Source organism: Rhipicephalus microplus, chromosome 1 (assembly GCF_043290135.1).
Source record: "Rhipicephalus microplus isolate Deutch F79 chromosome 1, USDA_Rmic, whole genome shotgun sequence".
Classification (NCBI taxonomy): domain Eukaryota; kingdom Metazoa; phylum Arthropoda; class Arachnida; order Ixodida; family Ixodidae; genus Rhipicephalus; species Rhipicephalus microplus.
In genome coordinates, this window is record NC_134700.1 from 222,159,383 (window position 1) to 222,181,580 (window position 22,198).

At 49.4% G+C, this 22,198-nt stretch overlaps 1 protein-coding gene across 1 annotated transcript in view; it reads left to right on the top strand.

Annotated features, from left to right (window-relative positions):
* LOC119166876 (growth/differentiation factor 11) overlaps positions 1-22,198 on the top strand; it is a 78,402-nt gene that overhangs the window by 39,305 nt on the left and 16,899 nt on the right. The window contains exons 2-3 of the mRNA XM_075891428.1: positions 18,589-18,794; positions 21,656-21,841. Of these exons, the coding sequence (XP_075747543.1) occupies positions 18,589-18,794; positions 21,656-21,841 (392 nt within the window). The remainder of the gene's footprint in view (positions 1-18,588; positions 18,795-21,655; positions 21,842-22,198) is intronic.

Consider the following 22,198-nt stretch of genomic DNA (forward strand, 5'->3'; position numbering starts at 1 on the left):
TCGGCCAGAGCTACGCTGACGCCGGAGATCGCAAGCGCGCGGGCGCGCAACCGATCGGCACGGAATCCAGCAAGCGAGTTAAGCTATATGCAGTTAAACACTTTTATAAGAGGCATGCTATAGGCAGCAATTCTCGTCTTTTATTTGAGATTTCTCTTATAAGCAGGGGATCTTGTATTCATTTTCCTATCCCCCGTTACTGTTTTTTTTTTTTGTCTCTTGTATCATTTGTCTCTTAATTATATCAGTGTCTCTTCTAAAAGGGGTTCAACCGTACAATCACTTTTGAATGGCGTATGTCTATACGTCAGGAGGATTTATGCCCATGGTACAGGCGAACTGACCATTTGCCAGTCATCATCTCATATTGCATGCACAGGACAGTTGCGCTACATGCATCACATAGGGCATTACCGGCAGTTCCAGTGGCTGCAAGGCTAAGTTCCCAATTTTTTCATTGTCTTCTTTTTCATTGGTACCTTCATCGCAATAGGATTTCAGAGTTTGTTTCTCAGAGAGAGAGATAAAGATGCAAGGAAAGGCAGGGAGGTTAACCAAACGCACATCCGGTTTGCTACCCTGCACTGGGGAAGGGATAAAGGGGAGAAAAGAGGTTGCAGAGAGATGAGAAGGTGCACACAATCACGAGCACACTCGGGGAGCACACACAGTTTACAGGCGGTCGCTCAGGTTTGTTGACTTAAGGTATTGAAGCAGTGCTTTAGTTGCTTTCTGCGCAACTGAGGCAGATGCCCAAGGTCCTAGTATCTTCTGCACACAAAATGGTCCGGGGTCAAGTCGATTCAAAACCATTCGGAGCTGGTTTCACAGAAATGCCGGAATTGGTGCGGACGTCGTTGGTTGTGAGCGAGAAAAAAAAATAAAGCAAATGAAAATAAATAAAAATTTCTGGCTCAAGTGAGAATGGAGCCCATGACTCTTGCACGAGGCAAGCGAGTATATCCAGCACGCAGCGACGCAGTAAAGATCTACCACGGAGTTTATTTTAGGGGCGAAGCTCTTTAAAGCGGCACCCGTTCGTCCCTCGTATACTAGTGCGTAACATCTCTTATACGCTTTGACCTGCAAGGTGGTGCGGATGGAGATTTCTCCTGTGCGTTGTTGAACAATAAAAAATTCGCAACGTGCGCGTTAACTAAAAGCCGAATTCTCCCGTCTCTCATTCCCCATAAGCAGCCATTGGCATGTACATTGAGCACTATCTGACAAGAAAGGGTTGCTACGTTATACTCGCTGGGAGTAACCTCCTTGGTTTTAAAAAGGTTTAGCGAGCGTTGGGCCGCAGTGCCATGAATAGAGTGAACTAGTATATACGATGAACTCGAGGTGGTTAAAGGTGGGAAGTAGACACGAAGCGCAAGCCGTAAGAAAGTGTGTGTGTGTGCCACCTCTCGTTTAGTCCTTGGAATGTCCGCTGGATAGCGGTGCTTCTATATGCGGAATATATTATGAAAAGATGCGAGATGGTGGTACTTGGAGTGTTGACTAGATGGACAAACGGACACACAGACAGATGCGTGGACGGACGCACGGATGGCTGCAAAGACGGAGTGACGCATGGACGAACGCAGGGATGGACGCGCGGATGGACGTGTGGACGCACGCATGGACGGTCACACAGACGGACGCATGGACGGACGGAAGCAAGAACGAATGGACGGATGGATGCTTCTCGCCCCACTCTCCATTTCACTCCGTGAATATGCTGTCATTTTCTTTTTGTTAACCCACAAGCTTGTCGGCAGCGTTGTCGGACACGTTCCACTGTTGGCAGAGCAGCGTTGGCCACGTCGATCGGCACAAGCCTTACGGCACCTCGCGAGTGCCGTCCGACATGGCCCGGTATTACGCAAGCGCCATTGAGGATACCGGAATGGAGAGTGCATACGGAAGTATCAGCTGCAAGTGTTTTCTTCCAAATACGACCTATATATAGGTCGTTTTCTTCGGAAGCATATGCCAGCAACACCACCTAGACTATTGACAGAGGCCTCCCGCGTTCCTGCAGGACGCGGACAGCGTTTGACCGTTACGCCGATGAGCGTCCCTTGCAAGCCACCTCCTTGCTGTGCCGGTCATAACATCGGACAACTAGCGTGACGTATGCCGTCTGGAGAGAGGGGTATGAACGGGCCTTGTGAATAGTCTAGGTGGTGTTGATGCGATCCGGACGCGTATACAAGCATATGCCGGACGCGATCGCATGCACACACACATGCGGTTTCATCCAATGACGCGATCGTCATTAATGCCGCCTAGCTTTCGTGCACTCAATTAGATGTTGCGCGGCATGCTGACGAAAAGGTAACAAAAGAAAGACGTCGACAGATGTGTGTATACCCGTCCTTCATCGGCCCTGCATGCTGCCGTTGACGTGTCGCGGCGACATGCCCCTATAAAAGGGGCGGCCGTGGCAGAGGCGACGACGTTGACAATGGCCCGCTCATTGCACCGATCGAGGACTGCGTGCGGATAAGAAGTGTAACGCATTGCGATACCGAGTTGCTGCGAATCAGGCGAATAAGAGCTACACCGTCGTGAAGCCTCCGAGCATATCGGTCGCGCGCACTGCTCGTTCTGAGTTACTGTGTCCTCATAAATGAACATCGCCGCACGTCGACGAATCTCCGTCCCACAAAAGTATTCCCTCTTCCCCGTGCGTTCGCAAGAAGTCGCCTTCCGCGGGAGCGCTGTCCCGACTGTTTTTCAGAACTGAAGAAACTGCCGAACACTTGATAATGTTCTGTAAAGGGCTTCACCCTATAGTTCAGGATGATGGCGCAGAGTTTTTCAAAGTACTGGGGTTTAGGGACCGGGAGCGCAAAATAGACTTTAAGCGAGTAGACTTAGCTAAAAGGTGTTTATCTGATTGGTGGCTAAAGTGAAGGCACGAGTGAAAATTAAACCCTTCACTGCAAAGTACGAATCCTCAAACTCACTTTTTAAGGAAAAAAAAATAAGTATAGTTTTGGGTTCGTTAAGGTGGCGCCAGCCACCGCCCGATCTAAAGGGTACAGCCATATCCATCCATCCATCCATCCATCCTTCAGTCCGTTCACTTTTCCGTCTCCCTGCAGGTTCACGTATAGTAGACGCGTGCTGCACCATTGAAAGCTGGGCGCGCGCAGTCGTGCACGACGCGCGGCTCGATGGCTACACGATCGCCGACGGGGCGCCAAAGCCGCGGCTACGTGGGGTTTGCCCCGGGGGCCTACGAGGTGTCGCGTGCCGCGAAGACCGCCGGGCAATATCGATCGCGGCCGGAGCCGACGCCGCCGTCTCGGTTTGAGGCGACCTGGTTTGAAGAGGAGGGGGGTAGCAGCCACCGGGGCGCGGCAGCCGTCATCGCGTCGCCGCCGGTTATCGTGCGCCCAGCCGCTCCTTCCCCTCGTCCGCGCGCGCGTGCCCGGCGTCCCGATGCGGCCGCCGGCATTCCGGCACACGCACCGGCCCCCGTTTGTTAGCGCGCCTCCGGCTTTGTCCCTCGGGTTAATTGTGTCACGTAGGCAGGCGCGCGTCCGACGCCGTGGCGCCAGCTTCGCGGTGACAAGTGATTCCGGGGAGCAAAAAGACACTCTTGTGCGCCGGGGATGTATTCGCGAGAGGAAAGTGCACCGCTATAGTCTTTTGAGTTATGTATATATGCAGAAGCGTACGCATTTGGGCTGGTTGGTTCATGTTCACAGAAGTTAAAAAACAGCGCTAAAAAGACGGGACAAGAAAAGAAAAGTCCTGTTGTCCTTTCTTTTCTTGTCCCGTCTTTTTAGCGCTGTTTTTTAACTTCTGTGATGTATATATGCCTCTACGAGGGAACTCGCACGAAGCGCATCACGCGGGAATGTGTGTTTACAACCACGTGGTGCATGCTTTTGTAAAGAGAAAGATTTGCGGTTGTACACAGATCTGATAAAACTTATACGCGTTTGCCCTCACCGCGGTAGGCGATTAATCTTCGTATATGTGTACCACTGGTCCGCAGTGTTGCCGCGATACTGTCAGCGGCGTGCACGATTTGCAAATGCATGGATTCAGCGGGCATGAAACGCAGCCACGGCTTGCCTACAGCGGCAGGCAGTGCTTCTACATATATGTACACGCGCATGGCCAAACTGCAGTCCTGCCCGCACGCAAGAACCTCTCGAGTCATGCTTCACGTATAGTGTGCTTATGCACAATGAAGGTCGCTGAGGTGTATATGCGCTCGTACAGGCGGAAATGAAAGGTGAGCCACAGGGAATGTGTGTGTGTGTGTGTGTGTGTGTGTGTGTGTGTGTGTGTGTGTGTGTGTGTGTGTGTGTGTGTGTGTGTGTGTGTGTGTGTGTGTGTGTGTGTGTGTGTGTGTGTGTGTGTGTGTGTGTGTGTGTGTGTGTGTGTGTGTGTGTGTGTGTGTGTGTGTGTGTGGACCTTGTGGTGTAGTGCTTTTGGCGTAAATCAGTGCTGCATATTATGTTAGACCTCATTTCTTTGCCTGTCCACTGACGCTCGTAAAGAGGTGTACTCCTCCTCACTGCCAAAAGTGAAGTGGAATACGGACAGCAATCCCTCTCCCTGTCACCAATCAGTAGCCTACCGATCAAATATTTATGCTTCCTGATAATGGGTCGAAACAGAACCAACTAAAAGGTATAACCTTATATAGTATTCATACCTGAACAGAAAAAGAATACGGCTATATATGTTGCAATCGCTGCAAAACGTGTGTACTCTGTCCTCTTGATTGCGTGATGTTCGTTGTGGTGGGAGCTCATTTGGCAAAGCCTAAGTGTTTCCGCAGGTGTATGTTCTTTTACGAGCTGAGCTATGGGTGGTGTTCTGGCAGTTCATGTTGCTCCATGGAGTGCACTGCAACCATCACTATAAACAACAAACTCCGTGAAACCGGGGTTATCCCAAGCGGAAGCAGTGCTCTGCATGCAGTGCATTTGCTATTTCAGGAGCGCATGCATGTTACAAGCGCTCGCGCGATGCGTGAAGCATGCATGTATATCACGGCGCTCAGCTGGAGAATCTCGGCATAGGACGCTTACGCAAGCCGCTGGGGTGTTCTATATATACCCGCCAAATATAACCTCCCCAAGATCGTGCGGGAATGGACATCCTCGATGCGTGCGAGCATCTAGGTCCATCCTGTAGAGTATATATAGGTGGCGCTGTAATCTCTATAGTTCTTCACAGCTTCATACACCCGGACTCTCTCGCAAATGCGAACAAGAAGCCTGTATACATCTCCCGTTCACCATGGCTGCTCTTCGCCATCGGCCGATAGAAGCCGAGGCAGCCGCACACAGCGTTCTCGCTAAAACTGCGAGCAGCCGCTTCGAGCAGATGACCGATGATAGTCCTGCCCATGGCGGACCTGCAGATATAGAGGAAAGCAAAATGCGATGGCATGCGGCGCCACTTGCGATCCCGCGCCTTTCGAGGCGCGCGATGGAGGCGGATGCTGGCGCGAATCTGGAGATGAGGGCATCCGCGTCGTGGCCAGCCAGGCCGGACGAAAGAGAGCGCACCAGCTGATGGTCGGTGACGTCACACGACGGGACGCGAATCTCGCTCTCCATCGGCAGCGTCAAGGTCGAGGGCGCCTCCGATGTATGCGGCGCGCGCCCGGCCGCGATACGCGGTTGCGCAGCTTCCGTCTCCCCTCACTCAACTCCACTTCTGCCCTGGAGGAAAAGCAACTGTGAGGTGCAATGAAGATGGATGCGGTCCATTTCGCTGTGTACTTGTAGCTACAGCTATAGCGCATGTATACTATTCAGCTTGGCTGTGTCTATATTAGGAGCGAACACTTTGTAACGTTCTTTTGTGATATATTTTCCGTAATGTATTACAGATCTCGCGCGGGCTTTTTCTCTGTGTGTCTGTGCGAGTGTGGTATGCTCTGCTTCAGGCTATTCGCTCCCAGTCAAGAGGGGAGGGTGTGGAAAACCGGTGTCACTCTATGGTAATAAGGGTTGCAGCGCAAGCACGAAGGTGCTGCGCTGCCACCATTATTACCATGGAATTTAACCAACTAGCCCAAATAGCCGTTCTTCTTCAGTGTCACTCTACTGAAACAAGCTTCGCAATCAATTCAAGAATAAAAAAAATTGGAGCATATCCACGGAGTCAATGATAATGAGTGGGGTGAAGCGTCCGTCCGTGTGTCCGTTCGTCCGTGCATGCGTCCGATCGCGTTCGAGAATGCAGACGGCGCGCGGGTAACACTGACTAAAGCAGAGCGTAAGCGCCTTCAACGCTCCCGCCGCCCTGCTTCGTCCATGCCCCACCAACAATCCGCCACGTATACACGGCGACTATCCAGGGGACTGAGGGAGGCACTCGTTTTCCGCCTACCCAGACACAGCCCGCGCAGCAGCCAATTGGAGAGTTGTGGTACAGCGCCATCTATAGAATATCGTCACTCAACTGCAGTTTGCATGTACTTCTATATGAGACAGCGCCGTCTATTATACTGTTCGGTAGATACTGCCTTCTTTTCTTTCTCATCTCTTCTTATCTCGGTTACGCGTAACGCGTGACAAGGTTAGAACTAAGAGGAGCTTCGCCCCTAAAGAAAAAGGAGCCATGATATGTTGCTTACAGCGGCTTGCCTTTGGTCCCAGCCATTCGGGGGGCAAAAATTGGACGTGGGCAGTTCCTATATATAGGAATGAAACAGCAGGGGCATCGGCGGCCGTTATTGTCAAGAATGGCCTTGACTCCGCATTGGGACAGCTGCGGATGAGTAATGAAGCTGGTTCGGTGCCCTCTCGCCCTGCCCCGTTGCAACCCCTCCCCTAGCGCTAGTCTATGTGCATATAAATGAATTTCCAAGAAATTTGATCCTCTTTTTGGGAGCGGAGCTCCCTATGCCATGGGTCGTGCGTCCGCGATGTATGTATGTAGTAGTAGTAGTAGTAGTAGTAGTAGTAGTAGTAGTAGTAGTAGTAGTAGTAGTAGTAGTAGTAGTAGTAGCCACCTCTACGGCCCGACTAGAGGAGCGGCACGCGCGCACATTTTTCAATTGAGCAGGAAACCCACGCACGGTATTCATAAATAAAAAAGTCACAGCTTTGACGCAAAGGACAAGCATTGAACACGATAGCAACAAATCGAAAGGTCACGCGCAGAATGGAAAGCAAATCGAGAAGTGCCCCGCGTTTCTCACGCACAAATGACGCACGAAACGTACTCACAGAAACGTATGCATGCGAATAAGCATCTCATTTGTTACTCTGCTGTGTCTGAAAAGCGTGCGCTTTTCGCAAACAGAGACTGCAATGATTGTCCTTTGTGCACCCGGCAACTACAGCAGAAACAACGTGCCAACGCGCGCTCGTTGCGCCATCTTGCTGGTAACGCAGAAAACACAATTCCCCCCGAGATGCTCGTAAGCAGTGGTAAGTGGTAGATATAAATAGCTTGCCGTTTGAGTGGTAAAAGACTTGCTCCTGGGTGGCTCTGTGGTAAATGCCTCGCTCTCGCGACGCAGAGGTCCCAGGTTCTATTCCGCACACCGGAGTGTTTTTTTTTTCTGGATTTTGTTCTTGCGTTTTCATATATATATATATATATATATATATATATATATATATATATATATATACGGTGCATGATATCGACGCCGACGCCGGCGGCAAAATCCAGCTGACAGTCTCCATATAGTTGCTATCGCAATAAAAGATAGTTGTTTTTGATGAAAAAACTTGCAGAGACGAAAATTGGTGACTTAATCTCCAATCATTGAAAATTTGCCTTGAATTTGATGCTTGCTAAAAAACTAGTATCGGAAGGACGCACTTTGAGCATTATCTGACCAGAAAGGGTTGCCACGTTAAACTCGCTGGGCGTAACCATCTTGGTTTTGGCTATGTTTAGCGAGGGTTGGGCCGCAGTGCCATGAATATAGTGAACTATAGTATAAAGCCATGAACTAGAGGCGGTGAAAGGTGGGAAGTAGACACGAAGCGCGGGCCGTATAAGAAAGTGCGCGAGTGCCACTTCTCGTTTAGTCCTTGGAATGTCCGCTGGATGGCGGTACTTCTATATGCTGAATATATGATGAAAAGACGCAAGACGGCGGTACTTTGAGTGTTCACCAGATGGACGGACGGATGGGTGGACGGACAGACAGACGAATGCACGGACGGACGGACGCACGAACGAACGCAGGGACGAACACACTGATGGACGCACAGATGGACGAACGGATGGACGGAAGCAAGAACGAACGGACGCGGACGGACGGACACTTCGCTCCGCTCATCATCTCGCACTCCGTGAAAACGCTGTGATTCTTTTCTTCTGGCGCGCATTCTTATAAACCGATAGGCGTTGGAAGGTTTGCTCGCTTCATAGCTGTATACAAGATCAACTCGAATCCAACAACACACGCCCCAATGTTTGTTAGATATGCGTTCCTTCGACGGTCGTCGCAGCCCTTTATCGGCTCTGTCCGCGGACTCTGAAATCGCCGTGGCGGAAGACGCGAGGAACGCATAATGTGTGCGCTGCGGACGCGGCATGCTATCCCTGGCGCAGTAACCCTCCGCTTGCGCCGCTCGACTGGAGCTGCAATACCCTCACGCTTCGTGGTCGTGCTCCCGTTCGCGTATACACGCGGGTTGCCTTTCTGCAGCGTCGCGGAACCAGTTCCGCAGCTGCGCCGTTCCTCCTGGCAACAGCGCTGGCGGCGCCGATATGCCGGCGGAGGCCAAACACTCCAAGGCGTGCTGCAGTGCAGCCGCTGCACGCACATCCGCCCCAGAGCTTATCTCAATCCTTTCTCCGCTCACAGCGAAATAAACGGGCTCACATCGATTGCGCGGTGCAGCACGATCGATCTCTTACGTAGAGAAATGTGGTGCGCGGTTGTGTATGCATTTTGATCGAGTACAAGAGAACCAATTAATAAGAGAAAAGCGCAGAGATGGGACACCGGTACGTGCTCCGTCATGTGTTTTGTTTGGTATACGAAACACTTGCTCGATACAAGCATATGCTGTAATACTTAGCACCGTTCGCAGACGTCCCGTATACGTGGTCTTCGCATTCGCCAGCGCCAACTTTCGGGTTTCACGCCGCACGCACCTTTTTCCTTTCTGCCTCCTCTCGTCTTCTTTCTTGCACTGCACGTTTCATCGTATTAGTTCAGCACCTACCAATCGGCCCAATTCAAGACGCTAGTACGGTTCCCTTGCTTCCATCACTGGCAGGTGTATGCACTGAGCCTTGATCCGCAAAAGGGCAACACCGTCGCCGCGCCATTTTGAAGGTCCCTTCGTATATACGCCCCGTCCTGCTGTCCTTGTTCGGGCGTGCAGAAAGTGTTCCGGAGGTCTCTAAGCATCCAAGTGGCAGTGCGCATTTCGAACGCAGTGCGTGCAGCATTTTTTTTTTTTTTTTGCGTGTGGGGCGAGCGTGCGGACCATAAAAATGGCGACCCCGATGCCAGCGATCCTCGCGGATGGCGTCGCGTGCATACCCCCTATAGCAAGCGGCGCGAAGTGAAAGGGAGGAGGAGGGGGCAAAGCATATAGCATGGTCGTGCAGTGGCGTAAATCGTGGGAGGTCAGGACCCCCCGTGCGTTCATGCTGGGGGAGGGGGACACCCCATGCAAGTGCCCCCCCCCCCCCACATCAAAATTTATCCCATCCGAATTTCTTGACAATCAAGAACAACGCATTTTCCGTAAAAGCAATTGTGCAACCTGAAGCATTTAACAGAACCTAACAGGTCCAGCCGGTACACACGATGGGTAATATCTTCATGCGTTAGCACAACACGTGTTACCAGTTTTATCGCATGATTTAAGTCGAATGACACAGCTGCAAAATCGCCAGCGCGCATGCCTACGAGTTGAGAAACTGACTTTGACCTGAGATGTCACTTGTATACTGTTGTATATTCACGACTATTTCTTCCAATCAGGTGCCGACAGTCATGCTCGTTTTTTATATTATTATTATTATCAGTAGTAGTAGTAGTAGCAGTAGAGTAGTAGTAGTAGTAGATAGTAGTAGTAGTATCCATAACTTTAGGGTAAACAATTAAAACTAAAGCATATGTATAAAAACAAAATGGCCGCCTTTCCAAAATGTGTGTCCCCCCTTGTGGTCTTTTGAATTTACACTACTGTAGTTGTGCAATAGTATAATATTGTTATGAGGTAAAGTGATGCGCACTGGGACACTAGCTGAGAAGAGTCGCAGGACAGAGAACGAGGAAGATGACGTACTTATAGAGCTGGGGTGACAATGACTGCCAGCACAAAATGCCCCAGTGCGAATTTCACTAATGTACCTACAGGACGCCATACCTCAGGTCGAGTCAGTTAGGTACTTGGGGGTAACCTACACCGAAACACTTAACTGGAGTCCCCACATAGAAAACATGGCTGCTAAAGGAGCACGTGCCGTAGGGATGCTGCGCAGGCTCAGTAATTATCGTGCCGGTTTGCGTAGAGACGTGCTCGTTATGATATATTGCATGTACATTCGACCGATATTAGAATTCGGCTGTGTTTTGTTTTCTGGCGGTCCGGCCTACAAAGTTCGACCACTGATTCTGCTAGAACGCGAATCTTTACGCTTATGCCTAGGGCTACCCAAATATGTTGCCAACAATATCCTATACGAAGAATCCCGCCTGCCTTCTCTTATGAAAAGATTTCATATTCTAACAGTACGTGCATTCCTTAAAATCTATGCATCACCTCAGCGGAGGGCACAGTATGTGTTCATTAACCAGCAGACCTCATTCTTCAACCACCAATGGCCTAAATTAAGGTGCCCTCAAGTAATATTTACTCAGAAACTTTTGGAGCCCTTAAGAGTTAACCTTTGGGAAACACTTGTGCTCAACACTGTAGATGCAATTAGGATAGAATTTGACGATATATATCCCAAGAATGCAAAAAATTTACCATATCAGTATATAAATGGCATTTTGGAAGATCATTTGGCCAATCTAGAAACATCCATTGTGATAGCGACTGACGCTTCGGTTTATGAAGAGAAGGCTGGCGTAGGAATTGTAACATCCTCTCTAGATTGGGCTTTCTAAATTCGATTACCCGACTTTACACCTATTTACCAAGCTGAACTACTGGCAATAGTCCTTGCATTGCGTAAAGTGCCGTAAGATCTATCAGCGGTGATTGTTCTAACAGACTGTCTCTCGGTCTGTACTGCCTTAAGCTCACCAACTTTTTCGCGTACTTTAGAAACTTTCTACTCGCTCTTTCCTACACATGTGCGACTCGTCCGACTAGTTTGGGTACCAGGCCATAGAGGTTTAGCTCTGAATGAGCATGCAGATGCACTAGCTGTATCTTCCCTTGATTGTCCTGTTTTACCTATTTTGCCTACTTCGGAATATATCACAGCAGCACGCTTTGAAAAACGCACAACGGCCAATAACTTTGAAAAATCCCCTTTGTTTGTATCAGACTTCCCACAGCTAAAGTTCCCTTGGAAGAACAAGTGGTGTTCATCAAGAAAGGAAGAAATAGTGATTACCAGGCTGCGTTGTCGAGTCCCCTCATTGAACTTTTAATTACCTTCACAGGTCGGGTCTGGCACAGTCGCCTTTGTGCCTTTATTGTAATGAGAGGGAATCTTTGGAGCACTTCTTTTTGTCATGCCAAAAATTCAAAACTCAAAGGGAAAATCTACTAGATTGAAGAACCCCTACGAAAGTTGGGCTTAAACTTGACACTTCCGGTGATTCTTTCATTTGGCGCAGTCGCATTTGGATTCAGCCACAGGAGCGTTTTTACCGCTGTTACAAATTTCTTACGAGAATCTAAAAGAATGGAATGCTAAAAATAAGTAACTTCAGTTGTTTTATGTATAATTTTTTTGTATGTTTATATGTTTTCTTTTCAAGGTTTTTTTTTATAAATTTAACACTTCTTATTATTACCTATATTACCTAATTAATCCAACCCTCTCTTTCAAGAAGTGAATTAATTTAAAAAGCAAGGCACCGTCTCATTCATGGCCTATCCCCCTAGGTGGGTTGCGCCAAGGTGTTGAGGAACCAACCAGCCAACCAGTATAAAGCAGTGTCAAAGTGTATTTCGCTTGTGTGCGTTTAGTGGCCGTTTCAATATGACGGGAGTAAGATAAGGAAGCAAGGGTGAGGAAGATGGAAAGTAGGTGGGGGAGAGTCAGTTGCATACGCTAGTGTAACAAGAGGTCGGGAAAGGGAAGTATGGGGAGGAGGAGGAGAAAAAGGACGAAGGGAGAGGGTGCCACTGCACGAACGTTTCCTTTCCCGCCATGCTTAGACGTCGAGCAGGCTGGGCAGTGGGCATTTGGACCGCCAAAACCATCGTCTCTGAAGGGCTGGAGATTAGTACTCCACACCTCCAACTTCCAGCTTGAGTGCAACTGCATACTTCTTTTTCCTATTGCGTGTTTGCGATGGTTCTAACGTACACGTTGAACTCGCTATGCTTCTTTCAGTTAACCGGTGAGGGACATTAAAGAGACATCAAGGAGCAAAACAATTTTTTGCGTATTAATAAGCTGGAATTTAACAATACCGAAAACGCCAGTCTTACCACTACATGATGCTTAATAAGCGAGAAAGCGCGCGAAAAAGGAAAAAAAGGGGGAAGAAGAATACGTCTGGAGACGCCACCTTGAGAATCCCGCTCCAAACAGCGCCTGACGCCATAAGTTTCGAAGGCGTATACTGGATTCTTACGTAGCTTCTAATAGATAAATATTATATACATTGTCATCTGTGGATGCCATAGCCTTAGCGTACGAAGTTTCAGAAAATTTCATCGAGCCAATGTCGTGAAAATATGAAAAAAAAAACACATTTTCAAAATTTTGACGTCACGCGCGGAGGTTTCAACGCCAAGTGGAAACTTCAATATTGATTTTCTTAGCTAATAACTAACCCATGATCGTGAAACATGAGGCATTGGAATTCTCAGAGTGCACTTTGTCAATCTAAACAAAGTCATAGTTTCTCTATTTAAGCATTCTTGCTCTTTCCGTGCTCAAAATTAAATCGCGTGTTTCGCACTTTTACAGTGTGTGAGAAATTCTGCGAACGTGTCGCCCACTACTCAACACGTGCCACGATAGGCCTAAAGTGAAGCAAATATAGCCGAGAAGGGGTTAGCGAGTAATTTCTCTCTCTCTCTCTCTCTCTCTCTTTACTTACTTTCCATTTGCGGGCCCTTCCTCCCTGTCCCCTCGTTGTCACCTGACGGGTCTTTTCAGAGAGAGAGAGAGAGAGAGCGTGCGGCACGCGAGTGGTGCAATCTCGTGGCAGATCGCGGCGAGGCGACCTTGACGCCAACGCAACATCGCACCCGCCGCCGCAGCGGCGTCAGGACCCGTCGGCTGCGCAACCCCGCTTCCCCCTCGCCCGCCTCCAATTTGCATACGCCAGCAGAGGGTGCCGTAACGGCGAAAGATCCGCCGGCCCTGCGCGCGGCCGCTTGTGAAAGCGCTGAATGTATCGTGTTTCGCCGCTTTTGCTGGCTCTTTAGCAGATTCTGTATCTAGAAAAGAACTGATTTAATGTTAGGGCGTGTGCTGCATTTCACTGGCAGGAAAGGTGCGTGTGCGCGTCTGATGGAGTGTCGAGTCGTCAGAGTCAATTTTATAAGACACGCGGCAGGCCAGCGTATACACGTGTCCTAAGAGTTCTAAGCGCCAAACAGAATGGTGCGACTGAACACGTATAGCAAGAGTGGCCAGCTTCGCTGATGATTGGTGGACTTAGGGCTTCTTGTTTCGCCGAGTCGCTTGTGGAATTTTCCAGTTGCTTGCGGCGTTTTGGTATATGGTACGGTATGGAGAACTTTATTCAAGTCCAGAGGATCAGTCCAGGACTGATGTTGGCTGCTCCCACGTTGGGACAGAGAGGCCAAGCCCCTCTGCCGCCACACGGGCCCCCTGCACAGCCCTGAGTTGGTCCGCCAGCGCGTCACTGTGAAGCAATCGCTACCACCACTGTTCACCGTGAGAAGCCGCACCGGCCATTGCCGAGCAGCGCCAGAGCATGTGTTCAAATTCGAGCAAGCCCCAACACTTACTACAATAAATCGAAACCCCGCAGTCCGGATTAATTTTATTCATGACGGCCGAGTTGGGGTACGTCCACGTCTTCAGAAGTCTTAATATAACCGCCTGTGGCCTGTTAAGTCTAGAATGTAGCAAGGGGAACTCCCTGTGCTATATAAGTAATAATGTTTGGTTATATCGTTGTGCGTCAACAGCAGGTCCCTAAACTCCGGAGCGGGAGATTCAGCCGCGTCAGGGATTGCACGCTACACTAATCCTCATGCCTCCCTGTGCGCCACCTCGTTGAGGTTACGTAGGGATTTTTCTACTGACCCCATGCGCGCCGGAAACCAAGTAATGGTATGCGGAGTGATGTCCTTACCCTGCAGCAGCCTGTAAGCCGGTTCGCTAATAATCCCCCTCGAAAAGGCTTTAATGGCAGAGTGTTGGCTTACTTGCATTTTTCCAAGGTATTTAGTTTTATTTTAGTGATCAGCATTTCGTCCAAGATTCTATGAACAACTTGTGTCGGAGATACGAAAAATGCTGCACTCTATGCGGTTAAAAAATGACATGTTTACCATGTCAATGTCGGCAATGGCCATTTTGTGCTATGTGTCCCATGGCAGGGGAGATGTTTCCGGAGTAGGTGGGGGGGGGGGGGGGGGGGCAGGTGCCTCGTGTGCCACTCACGGCTACGCCACCGGGTGCAGGTATATGTCACTGGTCTATCCACCTATACTAGGATGTTCCACAAATTAGGCAAACATAAGTATGATTGCTGGCGCACTTATTTGCAAAAATAGTTAATTTGTTACGAGGTACGCCGTAGTGGAGGGCTAGGGAAATTTTGGCTACATGCGATTCTTCTACATGCTTCTAAGCATATAAGTACACTGACCTCTATCGTTTATCGCCTCCATCGATGAATCGGCCACTGCTGCCAGCATCGAACCAGTCACCTTCTGTTCAGTGGCTGCGAGCACCGTAAAAACATGCACACCAGCGACCACAACTGTGCGAAATTCGACCGGCATATTTGAGCTTTGCCATATATATATAGATGCAGCTGAAATTGATCACCAAATAAAAACGCGGAAGGCGTAGAAGGGTCAGGGGTGAAGGTGTCCATGAGTGCATGCCGTCACGACGTTGTTTACGTCACTGAATCACGATGGGAGCTGGAACGGTCGCCGAAATCATTGACATGCGGCAAGCGCAACGCCGCTTTTAGCAAGTGGGCGATCGACTGTATACGTGTCGTATAGCTGATGAGTTGTATACGAACGCCAAGTCAAACGGGGCCAGTAGCTTAACACATTGTTAATTAAGTGACTGCGCAAAGGCCGAATGACGTCTAGTGGCGTGTTTACCCTTTCCGTAACGCTCAGTCGCTGACGCAGCTTTCCCTCCCCTCACCCCTTCCCCAGTGTAGGGTAACCTCCCTGCGTTTGTTATATATTTTTTTTTATGGGTAGTGTTTCCCTCTGCTCCTCTTTAGCTCTTATTCTCTCTTTCTCGCTGCCCTTAGAGTTATACTAGATCGTATGTGTGCAGCTCTAATGCCTCTGATTATGTTGTTTTCTTTTCTGTTTCATTATTGGTTCTAGTGGGTTCGTTATATTTTTTTCAATGTTAACGTCATGATAATTAGATAGCTGTCTATAACGCAGATTCTCTCCCCATGTGTTTCATATATAAAAAAAAAGCGTCGACGCTTTATGTCTCTGCACATACAGAATATACATAGAACACATGCCGCGACCACGTGTATTCTACAGATGTTCGATGCTGCAGTTCTCTTGTCTGCTTGTATTTGTATACACTGCTTATCAACCCAGTTATACAGCTTCTGAATCTGTGATTGTAGTCGCGAAGGTCGTTTTACGAAGAAAAGTGAGCGTGTACAGATGCGCGTGCGAAACGAAATCCATGTACGAGCATTCTGCTTCACTCTCCGGGTACACCGTGGTCCGATTGTTCACACAGATAGACGCGCAGGAGCACGCTACCTGAATTCGAATAAGTGCCAGTCCCATAGGAAGGCACCCCAACTGTAGAGGAAGAAGGCACGGTGCAAATCGAGCTGGAACGTGTGTGTATGTGTGTTATAAAATGACATTCTGAAACACACGCACGCATTTAAAGGGCGTTGGTAGGAGTGTTCTTGTTTCTAAGGCTCCTTCGTGAAGCCTGCGCAGAGGTCAGATTCCTGCATGCTCTGTGTTACCTTCGTGCGCATCATACGATTCCCTACACGCACGTCTACTCATACAAAAAAAAAAAAACCCCTCCCGCAGAGTGTTTCGGAGGGGCAAGTTCGCTGTCCCCGAAGCGTTCGAGGTTATCGGCGCTGAATCTGGCGAGGAGGAGCGCTGCAAAAGCTGTCGTCAGGTGTCGCGGTACCGGTGGGTCTTTATTTATTTATTTTTTTCTCTCTCCTTGCGCTGGATGAGAACGGGTTGCGGCGCAGTTCCTCGATCGCACCACTAACCACAGAAGTCACCAGCAGGTGCGCTTCTCGACGCGCGATAAGAGGGCAGCACGTACGCGCGCGCGCGGTCGTCACCTCGATCGGAGAGCGCGTCCTCACGCAGCTTGCATACTAACCGCTCTCTCCGTCCCTCCCACCCCTTAAACAGGCCTGTCAGGTTGCGTTATTTAGCGCTCCGCTGGTTTGGCGCCAGCCGCGCCGCACGGGGTCCTCGCGTGCTACACGTTTCTCGGCATCCACGTATCTATCTCGCCGTCCATCTGGTCTTTAATCGCGCTGCATACGTGCCTTGTGCGTGCCTTTCTTTAGCTTGAGCAGAGTTGATTGCTCTCTCGAATGCTGCTGCTGTTGCGACCAAGGACGGTGCGCGAAACGCTTGAGCTATTCGTCTTGCCCAGCCTCGTGGATACGTTTATAGTGTCACGTTGCGTGAAGAGCAAACGGCATTTATTTTTTGTTATTTCTTGCGTCCGAGGCGGCTGATACATCGTTTTCAGTGGTGGTGTCTATAGCTATACAACAGTGTTTCAGCTGTTCGACCTTGGCGATACGTATGCCCTGCACGCACGGTGGCGCGCGCATCGACAGCGTGTCGTTGCTCCGTGCTTGTACCACGTGACTCAGTGGGCCATATTCGTTGTCGTTACTATGCGGCCGGAAAACGACGCCAGCGAAAGCAAGTTATGCAGAAGCTGCATTTGAAAACCACGCTGTGCGGAATTACACGTTTTGCATAAGTTATAGCATAATTTATATTTGAGGTTTTTGCGTGCCAGAACTACCGTATATGAGGCAGGTAGTAGTGGAGGGCTTCGGTGATTTCGACCACCTATATGCGTTTTTTTTTTTTTACGTGCCCTGCCCCGCCGCGGTGGTCTAGGTACTCGGCTGCTGACCCGCAGGTCGCGGGATGAAATCCCTGCTGCGGCGGCTGCATTTCCGATGGAGGCGGAAATGTTGTAGGCCCGTGTGCTCAGATTTGGGTGCACGTTAAAAAAAGCCCAGGTGGTGGGAATTTCCGGAGCCCTCCAGTATACGGCGCCTCTCATAATCATATTGGGACGTTAAACCCCACATATCATCATCTTTATGTGCACTAAACATTGGACAGTATACGCGGGCCTCCTGCCATTTGGCCTCCGAAATCCGACCACCATGGCCGGGATCGAGCACGTGATTTGACATACAGCAGCCAAGTACCATAACCGGTGAGCAACCATGGCTAGGTTCCAATTCTTAGACAGCACGTAGACAGTCTACGCAGTCTGCTTAGAAGACCGCACCGAGCCCATGCTGTCCGAGAATTGGAACACGGTTAGACAGCTTTTACGCGACGATGCGCCACCTCACGTCGAGAAGAAAGAGCTAAAAGAAACAAACGTAACAGTTGTCATTTCTGGCTTGTTTCTTATTGAAATCAAAAACAAATAAACGTTACTCACATTGAGCGTCTGGGAAAGCGTCTGCTTGTGTGCACCATTCTGGCGAGATTTGATCAATCTGAGTGATTCGCTGAGCCGCCATCTTGTTTAGACAGCGAAGTAGCCTGCATCGTATTTGTCAACGATGCGGTCTTCTCGGAGCTACATGTCTACTTTGCCGGCTACGTGAAAATTGGAATGGGACTTAAGATGACCGCTGTCCATTTAGCTGTCTATTTAGCCGTCTACGTTGTGTATTGGAACACAGCTCATGCATGCACGCCGGACTGATACTAGCATGCGGTATAGATAAATACGCATGGAAACCAATTGTTTTCATGTGTCATTTTGTCATCTTTCTTGTCATCGACGGAGGAGGATGACAGCTGTCTTTTACGCGACTGGTTCATGAATGCTTCATCCTCTCCGATGACTTTTTTTTTCTTTCTTTATTCTCATAAATATATTTTTGCGACATAGAACTGTTCTTGAGGCAGAATATTTTGTGCGCACTGTATACTCCGTTAGGCATGTGTTCTGTATACGAAGACAGGTTTTGTTTTGTGGAATCTGTAATGTATCGAGCAGTCGAACGGCTCTGTGTTGATGTCGGTGTCGTTTGGCTGCACGCAGCGCCTCCCGAGTTGGGCCTGATGTCAGAGTGGCAGGCGGTGCACTTTCGCTTCTCGGAAGCGGCGCTCAACCTTCACGTGTCCAAGGCGCATCTCTGGGTGTTCGTCAGCTCCAACCAGTCGCTGTCTTCGACGGCGGCCGTATGGGTGACCCTCTACCAGGTGGCGAGGGACGCCGCCGCCGTGCCCGAGTTGCACCTCGTCAAGGTACGCGTTCCTATGCTGCACACGAATCGCTTACATTGTAAACGCTGCGCTTGAATTACGTCAGTGTGGCCTTCCCAGGCCTTGAGCGAGACAGGGGGAACCGATCGAGAGCTTGTTTCCTCAGTCGTTAGACGCAAGGTAATGAAACCACCCGATAAGGAAGCTACGGAATGTACGGGGGACATTATTTGTAGGTTTTGATGGTAGTATAATAATTATGACACGAGTGGAAAATGCATTAAAGTGGACGAAAGAACGTATATAGCACCTGCGGCAGGTTGAGTTTTCATCCACTATAGGTCCGTTCCCGTTATGCCATAATTGATTCACTACAGCGAGAACCCACAGATTAGTGTACTCTGACTTAGACTCATTATCTGTAGGTTTCAGTGGGCTGGGTCTTCCCAAACACTGGAATACAGCATGGTGTTTCCGTCTGAGCTCAGCTGCCAGATTGACCTATTGTGCCACTGTGTAATCAGCTATAGTCTGTTCGAGAAGTTCCAAGTTCGCGGCGTGGCATGTTGTCCCGTCTTTACTATTATGCATTCGGCATACGTGCTATTTGTGTTGCAGTACACAAATAGGATGAGGGCTACTTGTCTTGTGAGTGAAGGCTACATGTATTGTCAAGGGAAGATGGTAGCTCCAAGAGATCAAACATTCTTGAATGCTGCGTATCGCTGGGGCCAACGTTTTGACAAGTGGATTTGTCAAAACTGCAACTTGTCACAGCTGAACTTGTCAAGACTGCAACTTGGCTCTTGTGTTTCTGCCGTAAATATGCCCAGCAGCACTTTTCCTAGTAACCACCTAATGACTTGATTAAATGAGCTTATTGCCTCATGAATCGACCCCCGCAAAATATTTTTTTTTATGGAATCCGTGGAGTACGAGTAGAGTTACGGCATATTTGTTGCACACTGCGATTTCTTTGTCTCTTATTTATTCCCGACTTCTCTCGACTTTCATGCCGAAAACTGAGCGTTGACGAACATATAGAGGACAAGAAGCTACAGGTCTCGCGCGCGGCATAACCTCGAGCACTTTTTTTTTTTTGAACGTGTGACTTTACTTTCAACGTGATCGCGAGTGCTCACGTGGCAGCCTCCCACGGGCATTAGAAGTGTGGCAGCTTGGGCTAGTTGGTATGGCATGACGATAGTTATAGCGCGAGTGTCGTCGTTTTGTTCTCGCGCTATAACTATCGTCATCCCACGGGCAGCCTCGGTAACTGTGTGGCTCGAGATCTTCAAATAAGCCAATAGCCGTAAATTTCGTTATATGACCTGGCCACTTGGGTATCTGACATCATTTGTAGAAAGATGGGACAATTTATAGCTGGCTTTCAAATTTTATTGTATATTAGAGGCTGTGTTTCGCGCTTATACTGTATGCCTCGCGTGTTCTTAGAAACCCTGCCTACCGATAAGCATCGTTTTCTGACCATTCTGAAAAGGCGTTTCAAAGCCCATTTAAAGTTGATATACGCTGAGGTAGGCAGACATGCTGACCCTAGCGCGCGTATATGATGTGCTTTTGTGTACACAGCCGTACGGTTTTGTCCTCTCCATGCACACACAGCGTCTTCTTCACTATACGGCATTGTATCAGCTGATTCTTATTTTCGTTACCGTTTAACTATACTTGACCCGCTATCGTACATCAGCCGTACTACGTACGACGTCGTTCCTTCATGTCGAGAGTGGCCGTGCGATGCAGGACCACTCTCGACATGCTGTCTCTGGAGTGTGGTGTTTCGTTTCTCAGTGCATGTAAGACGAGCTCGCAAGCATGGGCGTCGGCAGGGGGGGGGGGGTGCAAAAGAGGCACTTTCCCCCCTCAAGCCACATCAGCACATGCCCTCACCCAACAGTGCTCTGCCCCCATCCGCGATACAACACTGGTTTGCACCTCTCAAGAGAAAATCCTGCCGACCACCATGCAGCGAAGGGAATCCTGGTGAAGAGGGGGCCAAGTGCCGCTCTCGTGGTCCCCTTTCATTTTTTATTACGATCACTTTCCCTCCGCGTGCTCCCTACAGCATCGACTGCGAGAACCGGTTCCGAAGGCCCTGACGAATGGTGACAGCGGGGCCACTCCCCACCCATCCGGAGCGCCGCTTTTGTTCGCCCCCTTCGATGAGGATGGTGATAATGATGCTCCTTGGAGTTTCGGCACCTTCGAGGTAGAGGTATATACGCTCTGAACGCACCCCTCGCCCTCTTTTTTTTTGTTCTTCGTTTAATTATTCCCAGCCTATAAGATCTCGGCCGCAGTCGAAGAACGAAGTATAGCCGCCTTGCAGTTTGACGAAGCCGTGGCCCACATTTGTATAGTGAGGCAGCCAGGCTCTCAATTGTAAAATGGCATCACCCTTCGTGTGCCCTACGGCGTTCCATTCTTCAATGCCATATAGAGGTGTCAGCACGCCTAAAAGTAAGTTATACCTATTCACGGTGCAGCTAAAGCCGTAAGTAAATCGCATCCTCAGGCCTCTTACTTATTTGCTGACATAAATTTTTATTTTGGTAGAAGTGAATCCGCGTGGTGGGCGTTTGTAGCACTCGCGTTGCGGTATATCTGAGCGGGTGGATATTGAAAAATAATAATAATAAAAACGACACCCCTTGTTCACATGGACACTACTGGGAAACACGAATAGCACCGCGGTACATGCCATGCCCATCATAATGATGAGTGTCTCGTTAATTTTTTTTTTCGGTGGTCTGTTTAAACCTGGATTTTATATGAGTGTGTTGTTCTTTGCTGGCACCAGGGGGCTCTTTGTAACCCAAAACACATCTTGCACGTGTTAATTTGTATGCTTGTTACAATCTGCGTGCATTCTTCTGTGGCAGGTGCGGACGAAAGAAGAGAAGGGCAACCTGCGGCGCGGGTTCTGGGTGCAGATGGACGCCAAGAAGCTGGTTTCGCACTGGTTCCGACATCCAAAGGATAACCTGGGCATCGTGGTGCACGCCTACGACTCCGAAGGCCGCAAAGTGCACGCCATCACGGAACCTCCACCTGGAAGAGAATCCTTGGTCAGTGTTCACTGTAGACGTGCATTTCTTGATAAGGTCCCGCTTAAGGGGCTGGCTATATTCAGTAAACCGGACGTTTGTCGCCTGGTTTCCTGGATATAGCTATAGCATTTGACCGGGATCGACCTGATTAATCGTCACGTCACATGTATAGCGTTTTATTATTTTTTTTTGGGGGGGGGGGGCAGCTTATAACCTCGCGGAACGTTAACGAAACGTCGACTATAAGCGCCGCGCTGAGGGGACACTGACGGTGCTCGCATTCGGGCCTTCACGGACGCCTCAAGGCTTGCTTTATCACAGCACGTTTCCCTAAATAACAGCGCGCGCCGGGTCCGCATACGGCCAGCGGAAGAA